The 19,908-nt window shown below is 44.1% G+C and overlaps 1 protein-coding gene across 2 annotated transcripts in view; it reads right to left on the bottom strand.

The window, feature by feature from the left end:
• Nucleotides 1-11,004: 11,004 nt before the first annotated feature.
• Nucleotides 11,005-19,908, bottom strand: part of LOC143955529 (uncharacterized) — a 171,775-nt gene continuing 162,871 nt past the window's right edge. The window contains exon 2 of one of the 2 annotated variants that reach the window (XM_077465573.1): nucleotides 11,005-16,856. In XM_077465573.1, the coding sequence (XP_077321699.1) occupies nucleotides 12,975-16,733 (3,759 nt within the window). In that variant the 5' untranslated portion in view covers nucleotides 16,734-16,856 and the 3' untranslated portion in view covers nucleotides 11,005-12,974. The remainder of the gene's footprint in view (nucleotides 16,857-19,908) is intronic. The other variant, XM_077465574.1, reaches the window with a different exon arrangement.

Here is a 19,908-nt window from a genome sequence, read left to right as displayed (position 1 = left end):
TTCCTGTTCCTACCTTACATCACTTCCTGTCTTTTTTTACATCACTTCCTGTCTTTTTTTACATCACTTCCTGTCTGTGCATTCCACGTGCAGTAAGTGATATCTCCATCTTGTGGTGATTTTAATAACTGCATCCTACATTATATGTTGGTATTTTGCCCTCTGCCCTGTAGCTCATTCTTCGGTTATATTTCATACATTATAATACACACACATTATACTTCACCTAAAACTGAAACAGTAATAAAGAATTTGTGTCACTATTTTTATGCCCTCTGCAGGCTTCTGGTCAGAGGCATAAGTAGAACATTCAGGGCCCCGGTGCAAGAAACCATGGGGGATCCCCCAACCGTGGCAGAGGCCCTTCAATCAAATCCCGGGGACCTTTCGACTGATCCTGGGGTCCTTTACTCTAATCAGGGGGCCCACAGCAGATCCCTGTTCTATAACGGACTCCCTTCCTGCCGCCTTGAGGCCCCCCCCCAAGGTGGCTGAACGCAAGGGTCCATCTCCATCCTGAAAGCAACCCCCGCAGTAGCTGTCAGGAGAGGAGAAGGAGGGGGCAGTGTGATAGGAAGGGGACAGTGTGACAGGAGGGGGGCAGAATGACAAAGGGGACAATATGACAGGAGGGGATATTCGTGATAAAGAGGAAGGTAAATATAACGGGGGCAGTGTGAAAGCAGGGTGGCAGTATGAGAAGAGAAGTGTACCTGAGAAGTGTGACAGAAGAGGGTCAGTGTGACAGTGTGAAAGTAGGGGGGCAGTGTGATAAGAGGGGGGCAGTTTGATAAGAGTGGGTAGTGTGACAGGAGGGGGCAGCATGACAGGAGGAAGGCAGTGTGACAGAAGCGGGTCAGTGTGACAGTGTGAAAGGAGGGGGACAGTTTGATAAGAGGGGGTAGTGTGACAGGAGGCGGCAGCATGACAGGAGGAGGGCAGTGTGACAGAAGCGGGTCAGTGTGACAGTGTGAAAGGAGGGGGACAGTTTGATAAGAGGGGTTAGTGTGACAGGAGGGGGGGGGCAGTGTGACAAGAGAAGGGTACCTGGGAAGTGTGAAAGGTGCGGGGCAGTGTGACAGAAGAGGGTCAGCGTGATATGAGGGGGGCTGTTTGATAAGAGGGGGCAGTGTGACAGGAGGGGGGGCAGTGTGACAAGAGAAGGGTACCTGCAAAGTGTGAAAGGAGCGGGGCAGTGTGACAGAAGAGGGTCAGCGTGATATGAGGGGGGCTGTTTGATAAGAGGGGGCAGTGTGACAGGAGGGGCACAGTGTTATAAGAGTGGGGGCAGTATGACAGGGGCACAGTAACAGGAGGGGGAGGGGGAAGTATGATGTGGGGAAGCAGTGTGTTTAGAGGGGGGCAGTGTGACAAGAGGGTAGGAGTATGACAGGGGGAGGTATGACAGGAGGGAAATGTGATGGGGGGCAGTATGACAGGAGGGTATTACAGTAGGACACACAGTATACTCATTCAGGTGCCAGGCACTGATGTGGCAGAGAATATACTTTCTAAGCTACCACCCAGCACCAGGGTGAATAGGAGGGGCTGCGGGGGTGGCATATAGTGGAACCTGCAGCCTCTGAATGCCCGCTTCTCCTCCTCTCCCTCCCACAGGCATTCAACGGCTGCAGGAGCAAAGTGCAGGGCATCGGTTCTCCTATACAGTATGCTGCCCCCACTGCCCCTCTCATCAAGGTGTAGACAAATCTGACAGGGGAGCCTCACGGGCCCCCTGAAGCATCGGACCAGGTTGCAATTGAGACCCCTGCAATCCTTATAGTTGGAGCAATGAGGGTGCACCGTTTTTTGTTTGTTTTTTTAGTTTTGTATTTTACTTAACTTTGCTATCACATCATCTCTAACAAGCCCCCATGTGATAACAAAGGGCAGATGACAGGTTCTCTTTATGGAAACATCAGGGGTATATATGACTCCTATGGAGACACTGGGGTCCATAAGACTTCTATGGAGAGATTCAGGAGTCCATTGGACTCCTATGGAGACATCAGGAGTCTATCGGACTCCTATGGAGACATTAGGGGTCCACCAGACTCCTATGGAGACATTAGGGGTCCATCAGATTCCTATGGAGACATTAGGGGTCCATCAGATTCCTATGGAGACATTAGGGGTCCATCAGATTCCTATGGAGATATTAGGGGTCCATCAGATTCCTATGGAGATATTAGGGGTCCATCAGACTCCCTCTGGAGACATCAGGTGTCCGTTAGACTTCTTTGGAGACATCTGGAGTCCAGTGGACTCCTATGGAGACATCGGGGGTCCATCAGACTCCTGTGGAGACATCAGGGGTCCATTTAACTCCTATTGAGACTTCAGGAGACTATTACACTCCTATTGTCTACCCTGCCCTTTGCTCCAGTTGTCACAACCCAAGAGTGGGGTCAATTACCTGTGCTTCTGGCTTTCCAGACAGGATTTTGACAACTCTGAACCTTTAATACTCAGAGCGCTATGCCTCTGGCTTGCACTTCTGCAGAGAACGGGGGATGGATGTTCTATGATCTTCTCCTATTCATCATCCTAAAGTTACTCTTATCAGTGCCTTGGAACCACAAAGTGGAAGTGCTAGAGAATAGATCTAGCAGTGAGAGTCACGTAAAAGTGATCGGGTGGCCCTACAGCTTCATAGATAACTTTTACAGTAAAGTCCACAGCCCACTTGTTCTCGTCCTTGACTGCAGGTCCGAAATGTTGTTGAAATCTGGGGACAGTCCCGTGGAAATTGGGACGGTTGGGAGGTAGAACATCACCACCTTGTGATATATGAATAAATGATTGTTTCATCATTTTACGAGCTTCTTAGAGGTCCATTCTTCTCATATGTAACATATATATATATATATATATATATATATATATATATATATATATATATAAAAAATATGATTAAACACACAGATCCAGACAATAAAACAAATAACAACAATTTGATAGAGTTTAAATATTTATAAAAGTGAACCAAAGAATGAGAAAAAATAAAATAAACTGAATATTGAAATAGAACATATGAGGCCTAATTCACAACGCTTTAATACAAGTAGAAGGGTCGGGATTTTAGCCATGCGACTGTACTCATTTCATTGGATTGTTTATAAAGTAAAAAAATATCTCTATGAAGTAGCAATTAAACACCTGAAAAGCACACTCACTTCTGGTACAGACGAGCGCCTACTGGGCATGCTCAGTAATCTGCCACCACCTTTCTTTCTTTGTAGTCCTCTACATTTACCGCCGTCATAGTGATGGAAAAATCAATCACACACGTCCTTACATTTTTTGTCCAAATGTTTTTTATTGAACTTTACATGTTAATTTTCAGCATATAGCATGTTATGTAGCACCCTCTACTTAGGTAGGTGCTAGAATGGGATTTTTGTTTGAAGAGTGGGTAAATTTAGGCAGGCCTGGCTATTTTTGTTTGTGTGGGCCGGGAGTGGCTCAGAGCGGCAGTTGGTGACTCACAGGCAGAGTCACTAAGAACTCCCTCTTTCTTTTAAAGGACTCTAGGAGGAGAGGAGAGGTGGAGGTGCCTGGGGTGTTCTAAGGAGCCCTGACCAATCCCCAATTTGGATTGGCGGGAGGGGCAGGCCTCCTTAAATACCCAGGGTCAGCCCAGATGGCGAGGAGTTGTCAGGTAGAAGAACTGGAGACAGAGTACTAGGCTGTCGGGGCCTTGGAGGGAGCTCCCCAGTCTGGGGGGGGGGGGGTGACCTTGGGACTGGGCTTGGGTGCAGGACAGGGCTTTTTAAGAAAATGTGAAGGTTCTGGACTGCAGACACAGGAGGAGCAAAGAGGGCAGCAGGAGCTAGTACTGTACTGCCGGGCAAGTCTTCAGGAGGGAGGGCTGGTAAGTGACATGAACAGTCGGGAGGAGTGGGGAGGCACGCCTGTGAGAACTGGGAGCATGCAGTCTGGGATGGGTGCAGAGCCAGTGGAGAGAACTGTGGTGTCATGGGCACTGGAGTCAGGCAGCTGCAGCCAGAATCATCCCTTTATTCCAGGACACACATTAATAACACGGGTTCTGGGGCTGATTAAGGTGGTAATTGAACTCACTTGGTGCCTTATCTCCATTAAGTCAGCCTCAGAACCTGTGTAATTCATATGTGTCCTGGATTAAAGGGATGAGGTGGCAACCCTAGCCAGAAGGGCTGGCAGGGCATGAAGAGGGCTGACTGAGAGCAGTAGTCCGTCTGTAGGGCAGCTAGCACTATAGACTTTCTAATTTCTTGCTACACTATAGGGACATGCAGTCCCTGCCTGCAAAGGGCAGTTGCTGAGGCCTGGCATGCTCAGTAATCCGCCACCATCTTCCTTTCTTTGATGTCCTCTACATTTACCGCCATCATTGTGATGTCCGTACATTTTGTTCAGATGTTTCTTATTGAACTTTGCATGTAAATTTTTTAAGGGCAGTGCTTCAAATACACATAACTCCGCCCACTTACAGCGTTCATTCATGTGGATGGTGATTTCGGAGATGTAATATGGATGTGAGGGTAGAACTACGGGAGGTAAACGTGAGCTCCATTGTGCTTCCTGTGTTTCTCTTCTATTATCTCTGATATTATCTGTAGCGGCGGCTCCTGAAGAGCACATGCTATGCGTTTTTTCTAAAATTAAAGTTGCCTAAACTGCAGTTTGGTTTGGGTGTAGTTATCTAAATTGGGCCTCAGCATCAGTCTGACTGGACTGTGAGATGTTCAGCCTGGCCACCGGGGGCACTGTCTCTTCTGGCAGGCATGGAACTGTGGTCTGGTCAGGCGTTTAAGTTACTCTCTCTCGGAGCCCGCCCAGTGGGAGTTGCGCTCTCGCTGTGCTTCTGGGAGAGGGTACATAAGATGCGGATGTCACGTGGTTCGGGGGTTCCGGTCCAAGTATAATGTGCTGATTACATGGTCCTGGTCCTCCTGACCAGCCCCCAGGAAGGCAATGGCCTGGGGGTGCGGATCCACCCGACTTTAATGTCTTGGAGCTGGCTAGCCCATGGCAGGGAAACTAAGGAGGATTCTAAGGTGGTTGGGTGCCGTCTCCGGTTCAGGAGAGACCCAGTGTACTTCGAGCATTCCAGGGGAGGACTCTTTAGAAGAATACCACGTACGGGTTGGAAGGGCAGAAGTAACCGAGAGAATCCGGTCTTGTGGATATCGCCAGGCAGGCTGAAAGATCCAGATATCCTACAAGTGCTTCAAGTTTAGTTTCCCTACATGTTCTGCAACAACGTCAGTGGCAAAGACTTTGTTCCTGAGTAAGTATCAAGTTGGCTGCTAGGCCTTGTGAGAGAGGGACCAACTTGAGTGATCATCCAGCTGCGAATGGCTATTCTCGGGGAGGAAGTCAAAATAAGCAAGTTCTTCAACGTTTTTGGACTTTGACACTAAGAGTACCTGAACTTCCCTTTTCCAACCCTCTGATCCCAAGTTGAAAGACTGTTCAATTGTCTGAGTTTTGCAAATAAAATCTATTCAAGTGGATCTATTGTCAGTCTCAAGTTACTGGGCCATCTACCATGGGACGTCCCCTAGACGTGCAACCAGGAGAACGGAGGGTTAGTCCTACATATCTTTATTATACAACAAACTAATTTCTTCATTACAGATTGTGTCGCAGTTATAGGAGGCTCATCCCACCATTTGGAGTCTCCAAGAAACAGAAGAGGCCTACAGAAGACTCGGCCTAATAAGCTCCGCCTATAAATGAAACATGCCTTTTGCCATGATGTCCCCCATTATATAATAATTTTTTGTCCTCCAGGTGTTCTATTGACTGAACATTTCCCCCTATAAAAGCCAGCGTGCATCTCCAGATGTTCTATGGACTGAACATTTCCCCCTATAAAAGCCATCATGCATTTGACGAAACGCGTCATCAGGCGTCTTCTCTCCGATTAGACTTATGTGATATGTACAACATTTATCACAGTTTGAAAGTTGTTCGGATGGTCCGAGCTGTATCTTGTCACGTGCGCCAGATAGGAGTGATAAATAGGGACGCTCTCCCATGTGAGTTCGCAGATGAGAAGCAAGGGCTCCTTTGGTAGCGAAACATTTCCCAGACGCTGAACATGAATAAGGGCGCTCACCTGAGTGAATTTTCTGGTGAGAAATTATATAATCATTTTTTGTCCTCCAGGTGTTCTATGGACTGAACAGTTCCACCCTATAAAAGCCGACGTACATTTGACGAAACGCGCCAGAGATAAATGGTTCTATATTTAGGATGTATACGGTCTATAAACCAGAGGCTCTGGATGGACAGTTGGATAAATGGTTCTATATTTAGGATGTATCCGGTCTATAAACCAGAGGCTCTGGATGGACAGTTGGATAAATGGTTCTATATTTAGGATGTATCCTGTCTATAAACCAGAGGCTCTGGATGCATAGTTGTCAACAGTCCCGATTTTCAAAATTTCACCAGTCTGGATGTCACAAGGGCACCAGATGTAAGGAGGGGCTCCACTGATGGAGACACAGATGTGAGGAAGGTACCTCTGATGGGGCACCTGATGTAAGGGGGGACTCTGTTTGGGACACCTGATGGCATCTGGTGGCAGGCAACATGGCTAGTGACGCGCTCAGAGCTCCCACTGATTCTGCATTAGGGTGAGTTGAATGATTTAATTTTATATTACAATGTAATAATATAAATAATGCACTTCAATCATCCTGAAACCATAACAATCATGGCGCTTGGATGATTGAAGCACTAACACCAGGTATTTGGATTATCTTTATCTGCTGATTGTCAAAATTGACAATACATAAAAAAATTCTCAATAGATAATGTTTTAAATGTCTTGATTGTCTGCAAATGAGGGACCTAGACTTATTCCTCTCTTTCTGATGTCTGTGATGATACCTAATATGTGTAGACAAATTGCTGTTGCATCCTGCGCTCATGTTTATGCACACTTGGGTGCCCTAATTTTTTTATTTTATTTTACATTAAGTTACTTTGCTATCACATTATTTCTAACAAGCCCCCATTTGCAGGGGCAAGTGACAGGTTCTCTTTATGGAGACATCAGAAGTATATAAGACTCCTGTGGAGACATCAGGGTCCATTAAACTTCTATGGAGACATCAGGGGGTTCATCAGACTCCTGTGGAGACATCAGGGGGTCCATCAAACTCCCGTGGAGGCATCAGGGGTCCATCAGACTCCTGTGAAGACATTGGGGGTCCATCAGACGCCTGTGGAGATATCAGGGGTCCATTAGACACATGTGGATACATCAGGGGTCCAGCAGACTCATGTTGATACATCAGGGGGCCATCAGACTCCTGTGGAGACATCAGGGGTCCATCAGACTCCTATGGAGACATCAGATGGCCATCAGACCCCTATGTAGACATCAGGAGTCCACCAGACTCCTGTGAAGACATCGGGGGTCCATCAGACTCCTGTGGAGATATCAGGGGTCCATCAGACTCATGTGGATACATCAGAGGTCCATCAGACTCCTTTGGAGATATCAGGGGTCCATCAGACTCTTCGTCTTCCCTGCCCTCTACCCCAGCCGACCCCGAATCCAGGATTTTGACAGCTCTGAACTTGAAATACTCTATATATTTATAGTACTCATAAGAACTATGCTTATGGCTTGCACTTCTGCGGAGGTGATCGGGTGATGGATGCTCCATGATCTCCTCCCGCTACCTATTCCTAAAGTTACTCCCATTAGAGCCCAGGAACTACAAAGGAGAAGCGCTGGAGTATGGGACAGCAGTGAGACTCACGTGAAAATAATCAAGTGGCCCTACAGCTACATAGTAGACATGTGTGCCGTAAATACATTTGTTTTGTTTCGTTCAGTTCCATTTCGTATTAGCCGTTAATTTCGGATTTTCGTAATTCGTGTCCGAAATTCAATTTGGATTCGTAACGAAATACGAATTTTCATTAGGTTTCGTTAACTTTTCGTAAAACAATTACGAACGTTCATTATGATGACTTTATCCTGACGATTGGCTCCCACCATCCCTGTGCTGACTTCCTGGGTTTTTAACTTCATCGTAACGAGTAATCGTAATTAATGAACATTCTTATTTTGTCCGATTCTGAATCTTCCATTGACTACCAGTACCAGTCTCTCCCACTCCCATATTAAAAAAAAGGTTATTTTCACAAGGCAAGTTCTGACCAGTGGTCTATTCTCATGACCCAGTAACCCAGTGGATCGTCGAATGGAAAGCTCTCCATGTCTGTCCTGGTCCCTATTTCATCTTTACCACCATATGATGCCGACACTGCCAAAGGAATGTGGAAGCTGACAGCCCTGGGTGCCGATGTCTAAAAAAAAAAATTTGAAATGCATCACTTAGCCGGTCCCCCTTTTCCATCGCTCCTCCTTTGACCCACAGAAGCCTCCAAACTACCTTTTCCACAAGACTGTAACCTACCAGAGTCTGGAAAGGTCTTACATAAACTCCTCTTTAAGGTTTCCTCAAGATATTTCATCCCGGGCTCCCTCTACAAGGGCAGGATGAGTTCTGAGACTTTGCCCTTGTTCCGGTGGTCAAGGAGGTTTGCCAACCAATAGTGAGCCTTCTCTTTGATGCCACAAATCCTTTCGCAGGCTTTGAAGAACGAGTGAGCCCATGCACCGCAAGTTTGTGGAGGCATGAAAAGCAGAGTCCTCGGAGGTCACTGAGGATTAGAGTACCTAGAACTGCCTCCTCCCAGCCACGTACTACTCCCAAGGTTTCTGGGGACTGAAAACCATGTCTTAAAAGGTTTGATGTATGTCTTCCTCTGCTTCTATGCCCCAAAAGTATCAGAATCCTCCTCCTTTCATGTGTTTTGTGGCGACACAAGAATGGAAGAAGCAGGTCTTGAGAGGAAGGCAAGTCCTCCTTTTCCTCCCGCTGCTCTGCCTTGAGTGCCCTGTCCATAATGCCATGCAGAGTATGCTCCAGCAGGCTCACAACAGGGCTTGTGTCACTGATGCATGCATTGTCACGGGTCACCAGCCTTGTCGCCTCTTCAAATGGCGACAGTACAGTGCATGCATCCTTCACCAGCAGCCATTGGCATGGGGAAAAAAGCTGAGTTTCTTGCGCCATACTCACACAGCTACTCGTTGATGGCCCTCTGTTGCACGTGCAGCTGCTGAATAGTGTAGTTCCACCTGGAGGACATGTCACAAATCAGGCGGTTTAAGGGGAGGTGGAATTCCCACTGAATTTCAGCCAGCCGAACACTGGCTGTGTATGACTGCCTGAAATGGCTACAGACTCTTCTGGCCTACCGATTCTGGGTACCTGTTTAACCACTTCCAGACCACCACACCCCGATATACAACCTAACTTTGAAGAGGAATATTGTTGTTATGGCAGCATCTAGCTGCCATAACCCAGATATCCTCTTAATCAACCGGTGGGCTGGTTTCCGATAATAGTGGTTTCTGCAGCGGATTCGCCATGAGACCACTTTTAACGGTGGCGGGAGAGGGCCACCCCTCCCACCGAGCTCCGGTGCCCTCCGCCGCTTACCGGAGCCATCTCCTCTGCGGTATGGAGATGAGTAAGGGGAAGATGACCATCCATCTCCATACCATTACAGGGCGGAAGCGACGTCAAAACATCACTTCAGCCTTTAGCTCTAAAAGGGCCATTTAAAAAAATTTTTTATTAAATGACAAAATTTTTTTATATATATATTTTTATAATTGCATTTTAGTGTAAATATGAGGTGTGAGGTCTTTTTGACCCCCAAGATCTCATATTTAAGAGGACCTGTCATGCTTTTTTTCTATTACAAGGGATATTTACATTTCTTGTAATAGGAATAAAAGTGACACCATTTTTTTTTCTTAAAAGAACAGTGTAAAAATCTAAAATAAAAGGTAAAATAAATAAGATTTTTTTTTTTTCTAAATGCGCCCCTTCCCGCCGAACTCGCGTGCAGAAGCGAACGCATACGTGAGTAGCGCCCGCATAGGAAAACGTTGTTCAAGCCCCACATGTGAGGTATTGCCGCGATCGGTAGAGCGAGAGCAATAATTATAGCCCTAGGTCTCCTCTGTAACTCAAAACATGCAACCTGTAGATTTTTTTTTTAAAACTTCGCCCATGGAGTTTTTCAAGGGTAAAAGTTTGTCGCCATTCTACGAGCACAATTTTGAAGCGTGACATGTTGGGTATCAATTTACTCGGCGTAACATTATCTTTCACAATATAAAAAAAAAATTGGGCTAACTTTACTGTTTTCTTATGATTTAATTTTAAAAAAGTGTATTTTTTTCCAAAAAAAGAGCGCTTGCAAGACCGCTGCGCAAATGCGGTGTGACAGAAAGTATTGCAATGACCACCATTTTATTCTCTAGAGTGTTAGAAAAAAAATGTATGTTTGGGGGTTTTAAGTAATTTTCTAGCAAAAAAAAAACAAAACAGTTTTTAACTAACAAATTTCAAAAAGTCTCAGTCCAAGCCTTTGTTAAAATCCCGGGACAGTCCCGTGGTCTCCGGGACGGTTGGGAGGTATGACATCACCAACTTGTGATTTATAAATAACTTGCTGTTTCAACATTTTACCGGCTTCGTCGTGGCCCATTCTTCTCATATGTGACATCCATGATTACACACACAGATAGAAGCAATAAAAGTTTTAATATTTATAAAAAAAAAAAAATGTTTGGGGGTTTTAAAGTGCAAGTAAACCCATCGATTTTAACAGTTAAAAATAAAGGTATGCCGGGAATGCTAACTGCACATTGGCTGTGCTCTCAGCCAAACTATCAAACCATCCAATGGCTAGGGTCATAACAAATCACATGTGCAGCACCATAGCAGTTGAAGATTAAACAGAGGCAAAGATGGCCGTTTCCTTGGCTGAAAATGAAAGGGGAGTTTACTTCCACTTGAAGTAATTTTCTAGCGAAAAAAAAAAAAATTTAAATTGTAAATAACAAATTTCAAAAAGAGGCTGGGTCTGAACCTTTGTTGAAATCCGGAGACAGTCCCGTGGTCTCCGGGACGGTTGGGAGGTATGACAGCACCACCTTGTGATATATATATAACTTACCATTTCAACATTTTACCAGCTTCGTCGTGGCCCATTCTTCTCATATGTGACATCCATGATTACACATACAGATCCAAACAATAAAAGTTTTAATATTTATAAATGTGAAAGCAAAAAGTAATTAAAAAAACGAAAATATAACATATTAGGCCTAATTCACAAAGCTTTAATACAGGTAGAAGTATTGGGATTCTAGCCATGGCTCAGGGCTGGGCTCAGCCCTTCCTTTTCTGAGCTGGCCGCTCATCTGTCGGCTAATTGCCAGCTCCCATCTCTCCAAAGTTACTCAGCTGTTGATGATATCCTGCTCGTCAGTCCAGCCTACTTAAGCAGTCCAGCTCAGAGGATCTCTGCCTTCACCTTATGCCAGCCATACACAGTTCGAATTTCGAAGGAATTTTCTTTCAAAAAATCGTATCTAATGCCACGTACACACGACCTGACTTTCTGGCAGACTAGGTCCGACGGCCTTCCCGACGGACTTTCGCCGGACTTTCTGAACGAACGGACTTGGCCACACACGAACGGACTAAGTCCGTTCGAAAGTCTGTTCGGTTCGAATGTGATGACGTAAGACGGGACTAAACAAGAAAGTTCAATAGCCAGTAGCCAATAGCTTCCCTTGCATCATATTTAGTCCGTTGGACCAGCACACAGACGAACGGTTTTCCCGATCTAAGCCCGTCAGAATGGAGTCCGTCGGATAGATTTGCAACATGTCCTATTTCTAGGTCCATCTGATTTTTTATTTTTTTCCCAAAAAACTACCGGACTAGCCCACACACACGATCGGATTGTCCGACGGACTAATCCCTTCGGACCTAATCTGCCCAGTCCAGTCGTGTGTTCGAGGCATAAGAATTTTCGTACTTATTTTGCACCGTTAGTGGGCTGCAGCAATGCCCGATTTTCGTGCGGCAATCAAATTTGAGGAATCGGACAAATTTTTGGAAAAACTAACGATTTTCGAATCAATCATGGGAGAATCGTGCGAGAAATGTAATAATAAAAAAAAAAAAATGTGCAAATTACGTAGAGAAACGAAGATCCCCAGCCACAGAAATTATTTGCTACGTGAGGTGAGATTGAAGGCTTGGTCGGTCGAATTTTTCGAAAATCAATGGTGGCGCCATCGGATCACAAGAAAAATACGAACTTTCTGATTTTGAAAATAAAATTAGTTCGAAATTCGGGCCATGTATGGCTTGCTTTAGTCAACATCACAGAGTCGCTCTCCTGCATGCCTGTTAAAAGGCTTGCTTGGTTGACATCCGTTCTGGCTCCAGATCCTGCTTGCTGTTTTTCTACGCTCATCTCCGGCTACCTGAATACTGGCTTGGCTGACTATCCATTCCGGGTTCCTGAACTCTGGCTATGTTTTGACTACGTTTGTTCTATTTATCTTCCTTTCTTTGTTGTCCTCTACATTTACCACCGCCATAGTAATGGAAAAAAAATCAAGTCACACATGTCCATTGGCGCCAACGTTTCTTATTGATAGGTTTATTTTCTAGGTATAGAACGTCAAACACACGCAACTCCGCCCACTTACAGCGTTCATACATGTAGAGGATTATTTCGATGATGTAATATGGATGTGAGGCTGGAACTAGATTTATAAGACTGATATCATCTTTATTATACAACGGACCCATTCCTTTATTATCGCATGCAGATTATATCTCAGTTATAGGAGGGACATCCCACCATTTGGAGTCACCAAGAAGCAGAAGAAGACAAAAGAAGACTCATCCTGATAAGCTCCGCCTATAAATAAAACATGACTTTTGGCAGGATGTCCCCCATTAGATAATAATTTTTTATCCTCCAGGTGTTTCATGGACTGAACAGTTCCACCCGATAAAGACCATCGTACATTTGACGAAACGCGTCAGCAGGCGTCTTCTCTCCGATTAGACTTATGTGATCTGTACGACATCTATCACTGTCTGAAAGTTGTTTGGATGCTCTGAGCTGTGTACTTTCATGTGTGCGAGAAGGGAGTGTTTCTGAGCGTAACATTTCCCGCACTCCGTACATAAATAGGGACGCTCACCTGAGTGAATTCTCTGGTGAGAAAGAAGTCTTTCTTTGATAGGGAAACATTTCCCGCACTCTGAACATGAATAAGGGCGCTCATCAGTGTGCAGTTTCTGGTGTCTAACAAAAGATCCTTTTTTGGTGAAACGTTTCCCGCACGCTGAACATGAATAAGGACGATCCCCTGAGTGAATTCTCTGGTGATTAACATGGGCTTCTTTGGTGGCAAAACATTTCCCGCACTCTGAACATGAATAAGGACGCTCACCGGTGTGAATTCTCTGGTGTCTAACAAGGCCTCCTTTTTGGCTGAAAGATTTCCCGCACTCTGCACATGAATAAGGGCGCTCACCTGAGTGAATTTTCTGGTGAGAAACAAGGACTTCTTTGACAGTGAAACATTTCCCGCACTCTGAACATGAATAAGGGCGCTCACCTGAGTGGATTTTCTGGTGTTTAACCATGAGTTCATTGGTGATGAAACGTTTCCCGCACACTGAACATGAATAAGCACTCTCACCTGAGTGAATTCTCTGGTGAGCAACAAGTTCTCCTTTATGAACGAAAGATTTCCCACACTGTGAACATGCAGAGTGAATTCTCTGGTGTACAAGAAGGTATTCTTTCCTGGAAAACCTTTTTCCGCACTCTGAACATGAATGGGGACGCTCCCCAGTGTGTTGTCTTTCATGTTTACGAAGGTTTCCTTGTTCGGAAAAGCATTTTCCGCATTGTGAACACGCAAAGGGGCGCTCACCCGTATGCACTCTCTGGTGTTTAGAAAGGTTTCCTTGGTCAGAAAAACATTTTCCACACTCTGAACAGCAAAAGGGACGCTCACCTGTGTGAATTCTCTGGTGTATATCAAGTTTCTGTTTGTTAGAAAAGCATTTTCCGCACTCCAAACATGAATAAGGACGAAAGCCAGTGTGGCTTTTTTGGTGTTCCAGAAGTTTTCCTTTTTCGGAAAAACATTTTCCACACTCTGAACAGAAAAAGGGACGGACACCCGTATGAATTCTCTGGTGTCTAACAAGGTTATGTTTGTAAGGAAAACATTTTCCACACTCTGAGCAGGAAAAGGGGTGCTCACCCGTGTGCATTCTCTGGTGCACAACAAGTCTAGATTTCTTAGGGAAATATTTTCCACACTCCAAGCATGGATAAGGACGTTCAACCTTGTGAGATTTCCGGTGTGCTAGAAGTGCACTTTTCTTAGTGAATGATTTCCCGCACACCAGGCATGACAATGAGCTCCCTCCTGTGTGAGCTACTTCATGGTTTGGAGACTGTTTCTGGGGATCGGATGGACCTGTTGATCTGTTAGCACTGTGAGAACTTAGATGGACATCTGAAGTCATAGTATGGGATTTATGAGAAGATTCCTCAGGATTTGAAGGATCCATTGATCTTAGATGGACATCTGAAGTCATAGTATGGGATTTATCAGAAGGTTCCTCAGGATTAGAAGGATCCAATGATCTTAGATGGTCATCTGAAGTCATAGTATGGGATGTATCAGAAGGTTCCTCAGGATTAGAAGGATCCATTGATCTTAGATGGACATCTGATGTCATAGTATGGGTTTTATCAGAAGATTCCTCAGGATTAGAAGGATCCATTGATCTTAGATGGACATCTGAAGCCATAGTATGGGATTTATCAGAAGGTTCCTCAGGATTAGAAGGATCCATTGATCTTAGATGGCCATCTGATGTCATAGTATGGGTTTTATTAGAAGATTCCTCAGGATTAGAAGGATCCATTGATCTTAGATGGACATCTGATGTCATAGTATGGGATTTATCAGAAGGTTCCTCAGGATTAGAAGGATCCATTGATCTTAGATGGACATCTGAAGTCATAGTATGGGATTTATCAGAAGGTTCCTCAGGATTAGAAGGATCCATTGATCTTAGATGGACATTTGAAGTCATAGTATGAGATTTATCAGAAGATTCCTCAGGATTAGAAGGATCCATTGATCTTAGATGGTCATCTGAAGTCATAGTATGGGATTTATCAGAAGGTTCCTCAGGATTAGAAGGATCCATTGATCTTAGATGGACATCTGAAGTCATAGTATGGACTTTATCAGAAGATTCCTCAGGATTAGAAGGATCCAATGATCTTAGATGGTCATCTGAGGTCATAGTATGGGATTTATCAGACGATTCCTCAGGATTAGAAGGATCCATTGATCTTGGATGGACATCTGAAGTCATAGTATGGGATTTATCAGACGATTCCTCAGGATTAGAAGGATCCATTGATCTTAGATGGTCATCTGAAGTCATAGTATGGGATTTATCAGAAGGTTCCTCAGGATTAGAGGGATCCATTGATCTTAGATGGACATCTGAAGTCATAGTATGGGATTTATCAGACGATTCCTCAGGATTAGAAGGATCCATTGATCTTAGATGGTCATCTGAAGTCATAGTATGGGATTTATCAGAAGGTTCCTCAGGATTAGAAGGATCCATTGATCTTAGATGGACATCTGAAGTCATAGTATGGACTTTATCAGAAGATTCCTCAGGATTAGAAGGATCCAATGATCTTAGATGGTCATCTGAGGTCATAGTATGGGATTTATCAGACGATTCCTCAGGATTAGAAGGATCCATTGATCTTGGATGGACATCTGAAGTCATAGTATGGGATTTATCAGACGATTCCTCAGGATTAGAAGGATCCATTGATCTTAGATGGTCATCTGAAGTCATAGTATGGGATTTATCAGAAGGTTCCTCAGGATTAGAAGGATCCATTGATCTTAGATGGACATCTGAAGTCATAGTATGGGATTTATCAGAAGATTCCTCATGATTAGAAGGATCCATTGATCTTGGATGGACATCTGAAGTCATAGTATGGGCTTTATCAGAAGGTTCCTCAGGATTAGAAGGATCCATTGATCTTAGATGGACATCTGAAGTCATAGTATGGGATTTATCAGATGATTCCTCAGGATTAGAAGGATCCATTGATCTTAGATGGTCATCTGAAGTCATAGTATGGGATTTATCAGAAGGTTCCTCAGGATTAGAAGGATCCATTGATCTTAGATGGACATCTGAAGTCATAGTATGGGATTTATCAGAAGATTCCTCATGATTAGAAGGATCCATTGATCTTGGATGGACATCTGAAGTCATAGTATGGGCTTTATCAGAAGGTTCCTCAGGATTAGAAGGATCCATTGATCTTAGATGGTCATCTGAAGTCATAGTATGGGATTTATCAGAAGATTGCTCATGATTAGAAGGATCCATTGATCTTGGATGGACATCTGAAGTCATAGTATGGGATTTATCAGACGATTCCTCAGGATTAGAAAGATCCATTGATCTTAGATGGACATCTGAAGTCATAGTATGGACTTTATCAGAAGATTCCTCATGATTAGGAGGATCCATTAATCTTGGATGGACATCTGAAGTCATAGTATGGACTTTATCAGAAGATTCCTCAGGATTAGAAGGATCCAATGATCTTAGATGGTCATCTGAGGTCATAGTATGGGATTTATCAGACGATTCCTCAGGATTAGAAGGATCCATTGATCTTGGATGGACATCTGAAGTCATAGTATGGGATTTATGAGAAGATGACTCAGGATTAGAAGGATCCATTGATGTTGCCAACTAGTAAAATGCTCGTTTTGGAGAAGATTGTATAATCTTCCGTAGTATAATCTGGAGATAAAATAAGTCGTCTCTCTGATGCATTTACATTCCATACGTACTGTCCATCTGCTGAAAAAACAATTTTTAATATATGTTATGTTCATTTTAACACACCTTGTATTCAGAAGTCACGTCTATCATTCAACTGCTGTGCAGAGGAAGAAAGGAACCAAGTGTGTGCAGGTGGGAGGCTAGAGAAGTGGGAGCTGTATATAGGAAGCTGTATACAAGAGTCTGTAAACAGGAAGTGGTTGTTCAACTCAAGTGGGCATACCATAATCTCCTATCCCCATCCAAGTTGTTAACCCCCTAATGAACAACAAAAACAAAGCTCCGATCTGCTCTCTGACTCGGTGTGCCTGGCTATGCAGGAATGGGGGATCCCTAACTTCCACAACTCCCACGGGCATAGTGCTACATGCATTAAGGGCATTGTTATAAAGGAGAATGGATTGATGGACCTTCCTTCACCGCATTTCATGAAAACATGACAACCCGCTGAAGAACGAAGATATACAGTTCATAAGATGTAAAGCAGTGGGGGGAGTCTCAAGTTCAACCTCCACCATCACCATAGAAATGCAAAGAACACTATTATTATATTCTCTATAATTAGGATGTATCCAGTCTTAAAACAAGAGGATCTGGATGGACAGTTGGATAAATGGTTCTATATTTAGGATGTATCCAATCTATAAACCAGAGGCTCTGGATGGACAGTTGGATAAATGGTTCTATATTTAGTATGTATCCAGTCTATAAACCAGAGGCTCTGGATGGACAGCTGGATAAACGGTTCTATATTTAGGATGTATCCGGTCTATAAACCAGAGGCTCTGGATGGACAGTTGGATAAATGGCTCTATATTTAGGATGTATCCAGTCTATAAACCAGAGGCTCTGGATGGACAGTTGGATAAATGGTCCTATATTTAGGATGTATCCGGTCTATAAACCAGAGGCTCTGGATGGACAGCTGGATAAATGGTTCTATATTTAGGATGTATCCGGTCTATAAACCAGAGGCTCTGGATGGACAGTCGGATAAACGGTTCTATATTTAGGATGTATCCAGTCTATAAACCAGAGGCTCTGGATAGACAGCTGGATAAACGGTTCTATATTTAGGATGTATCCGGTCTATAAACCAGAGGCTCTGGATGGACAGTTGGATAAACGGCTCTATATTTAGGATGTATCCGGTCTATAAACCAGAGGCTCTGGATGGAAAGTTGGATAAATGGTTCTATATTTAGGATGTATCTGGTCTATAAACCAGAGGCTCTGGATGGACAGTTGGATAAATGGTTCTATATTTAGGATGTATCCGGTCTATAAACCAGAGGCTCTGGATGGAAAGTTGGATAAATGGCTCTATATTTAGGATGTATCTGGACACATATTATAAAATATCTCCAATATACAGGATGTGATATGTCTGTAGTAGTGGATTTGGAGATAAATGACATCACAGTGACTATGGAGGAAGAGGACGGACATGACGGGGGGGTTACTGGGTGTAAATATAAAATAAGATCTTATTACCTTCTCTGTGTGATCCAGCAATGTCTCCTCTCCACCTCGTACTTCTCTCTCCCAGAACTTCCTGTCTTTACCTTATATACCGTCTTATCTTTGACTTTCGTCATTTCCTGTTCCTACTTTACATCACTTCCTGTCTATGCGCTCTACGTGCAGTAAGTGGTATCGCCATCTTGTGGTGATTTTATTAACTGCATTCTCTTTTATGTTTTTATATTTTGCCCTATGTAGCTCATTCTTCAGTTGTATTTCATACATTACGACACAAACACACATTATACGTCACCTAAAACTGAAACAATAATAAATAATTGGTGTCTCTATTTTTAGTCCCTCTGCAGACACATGATGTGTTTTGGCCCTACAGATATTTTTTTTTCCACGTTATCTTGGAAGAGGCCTTGTAGAATAAGAAGATGGCGGTTGAAAATTGTTATTTTGCACATTATTTGCTTAACTGTTTATTAGATCGATATTTTCAGTAAGGAATACACCAAACAAGATTTTAGAGCACACAATCACAAACATAATTCCTGATTTGTCTGTAAAAAATAATAATTATAAAACAAGTCAAATAAGTCAAACAAGTCAGCACTAAAAACCGTGTGCGTCTGTTAACTGGCAAAAATTCACAATACGTAAAATGTTGTCTACAAATGAGGGACCTAGAATTATTCCTCTCACTCTGATGTCTGTGATGATACCTCATATGTGTAGCCCAATTACTGTTAACTACACATGCACACCATGTGCTGGTGTTTGTGCACACGTGTGCGGTTGGGGCGATGAGGGAGCGCAAATTTTTAGTTTTACTTGGCTATCACATTATCACCAACAAGCCTCCATGTGCAGGGGCAGGTGACAGGTTCTCTTTATGGAGACATCAGAGGTATATAAGACTTCTGTGGAGACATCGGGGTGCATTACATTTCTATGGAGAAATCAGGGGTCTATTAGACTCCAACAGAGACATCAGGGGTCCATCAGACTCCCCTGGAGACATCAGCGGGTCCATCAGACTCCTGTGGAGACATCAGGGGTCCACCAGACTTTTGTGGAGACATCAGGGGTCCATCGGACTCTTGTGGAGACATCAGGGGTCCATCTGACTCTTGTGGAGACATCAGGAGTCCATCAGACTCTTGTGGAGACATCAGGGGTCCATCAGACTCTTGTGGAGACATCAGGGCTCCATGGGACTCTTGTGGAGATATCAGGGGTCCATCAGAGTCTTATGTAGATATCAGGGGTCCATCAGACACCTATGAAGACAGCAGGGGTCCAGCAGACTCCTGTAGAGGCATCAAGGGTCCATCAGACTCCGGTAGAGACATCAGAGTTCCATTAGACACCTATGCAGACACCAGGGGTCCATCAGACTCCCCTGGAGACATCATTGGGTCTATCAGACTCCCATAGAGACATTAGGGGTCCATCATATTCCCATGGAGACAGCAGCGGTCTACCAGACTACTGTGGAGGCATCAGGGGTCCATCAGACTCCCATGGAGACATTAGGGGTCCATCATATTCCCATGGAGACAGCAGGGGTCCATCAGACTCCTGTGGAGACATCAGG

The sequence above is a fragment of the Lithobates pipiens genome, unplaced genomic scaffold, assembly GCF_037356315.1.
Source record: "Lithobates pipiens isolate NorthernLeopardFrog02 unplaced genomic scaffold, aLitPip1_a1.2 Scaffold_35, whole genome shotgun sequence".
In the NCBI taxonomy this organism is placed as follows: Eukaryota; Metazoa; Chordata; class Amphibia; order Anura; family Ranidae; genus Lithobates; species Lithobates pipiens.
The sequence above is the reverse complement of the archived record's forward strand: the minus strand, read 5'-3'. Positions and strand labels throughout refer to the sequence as shown.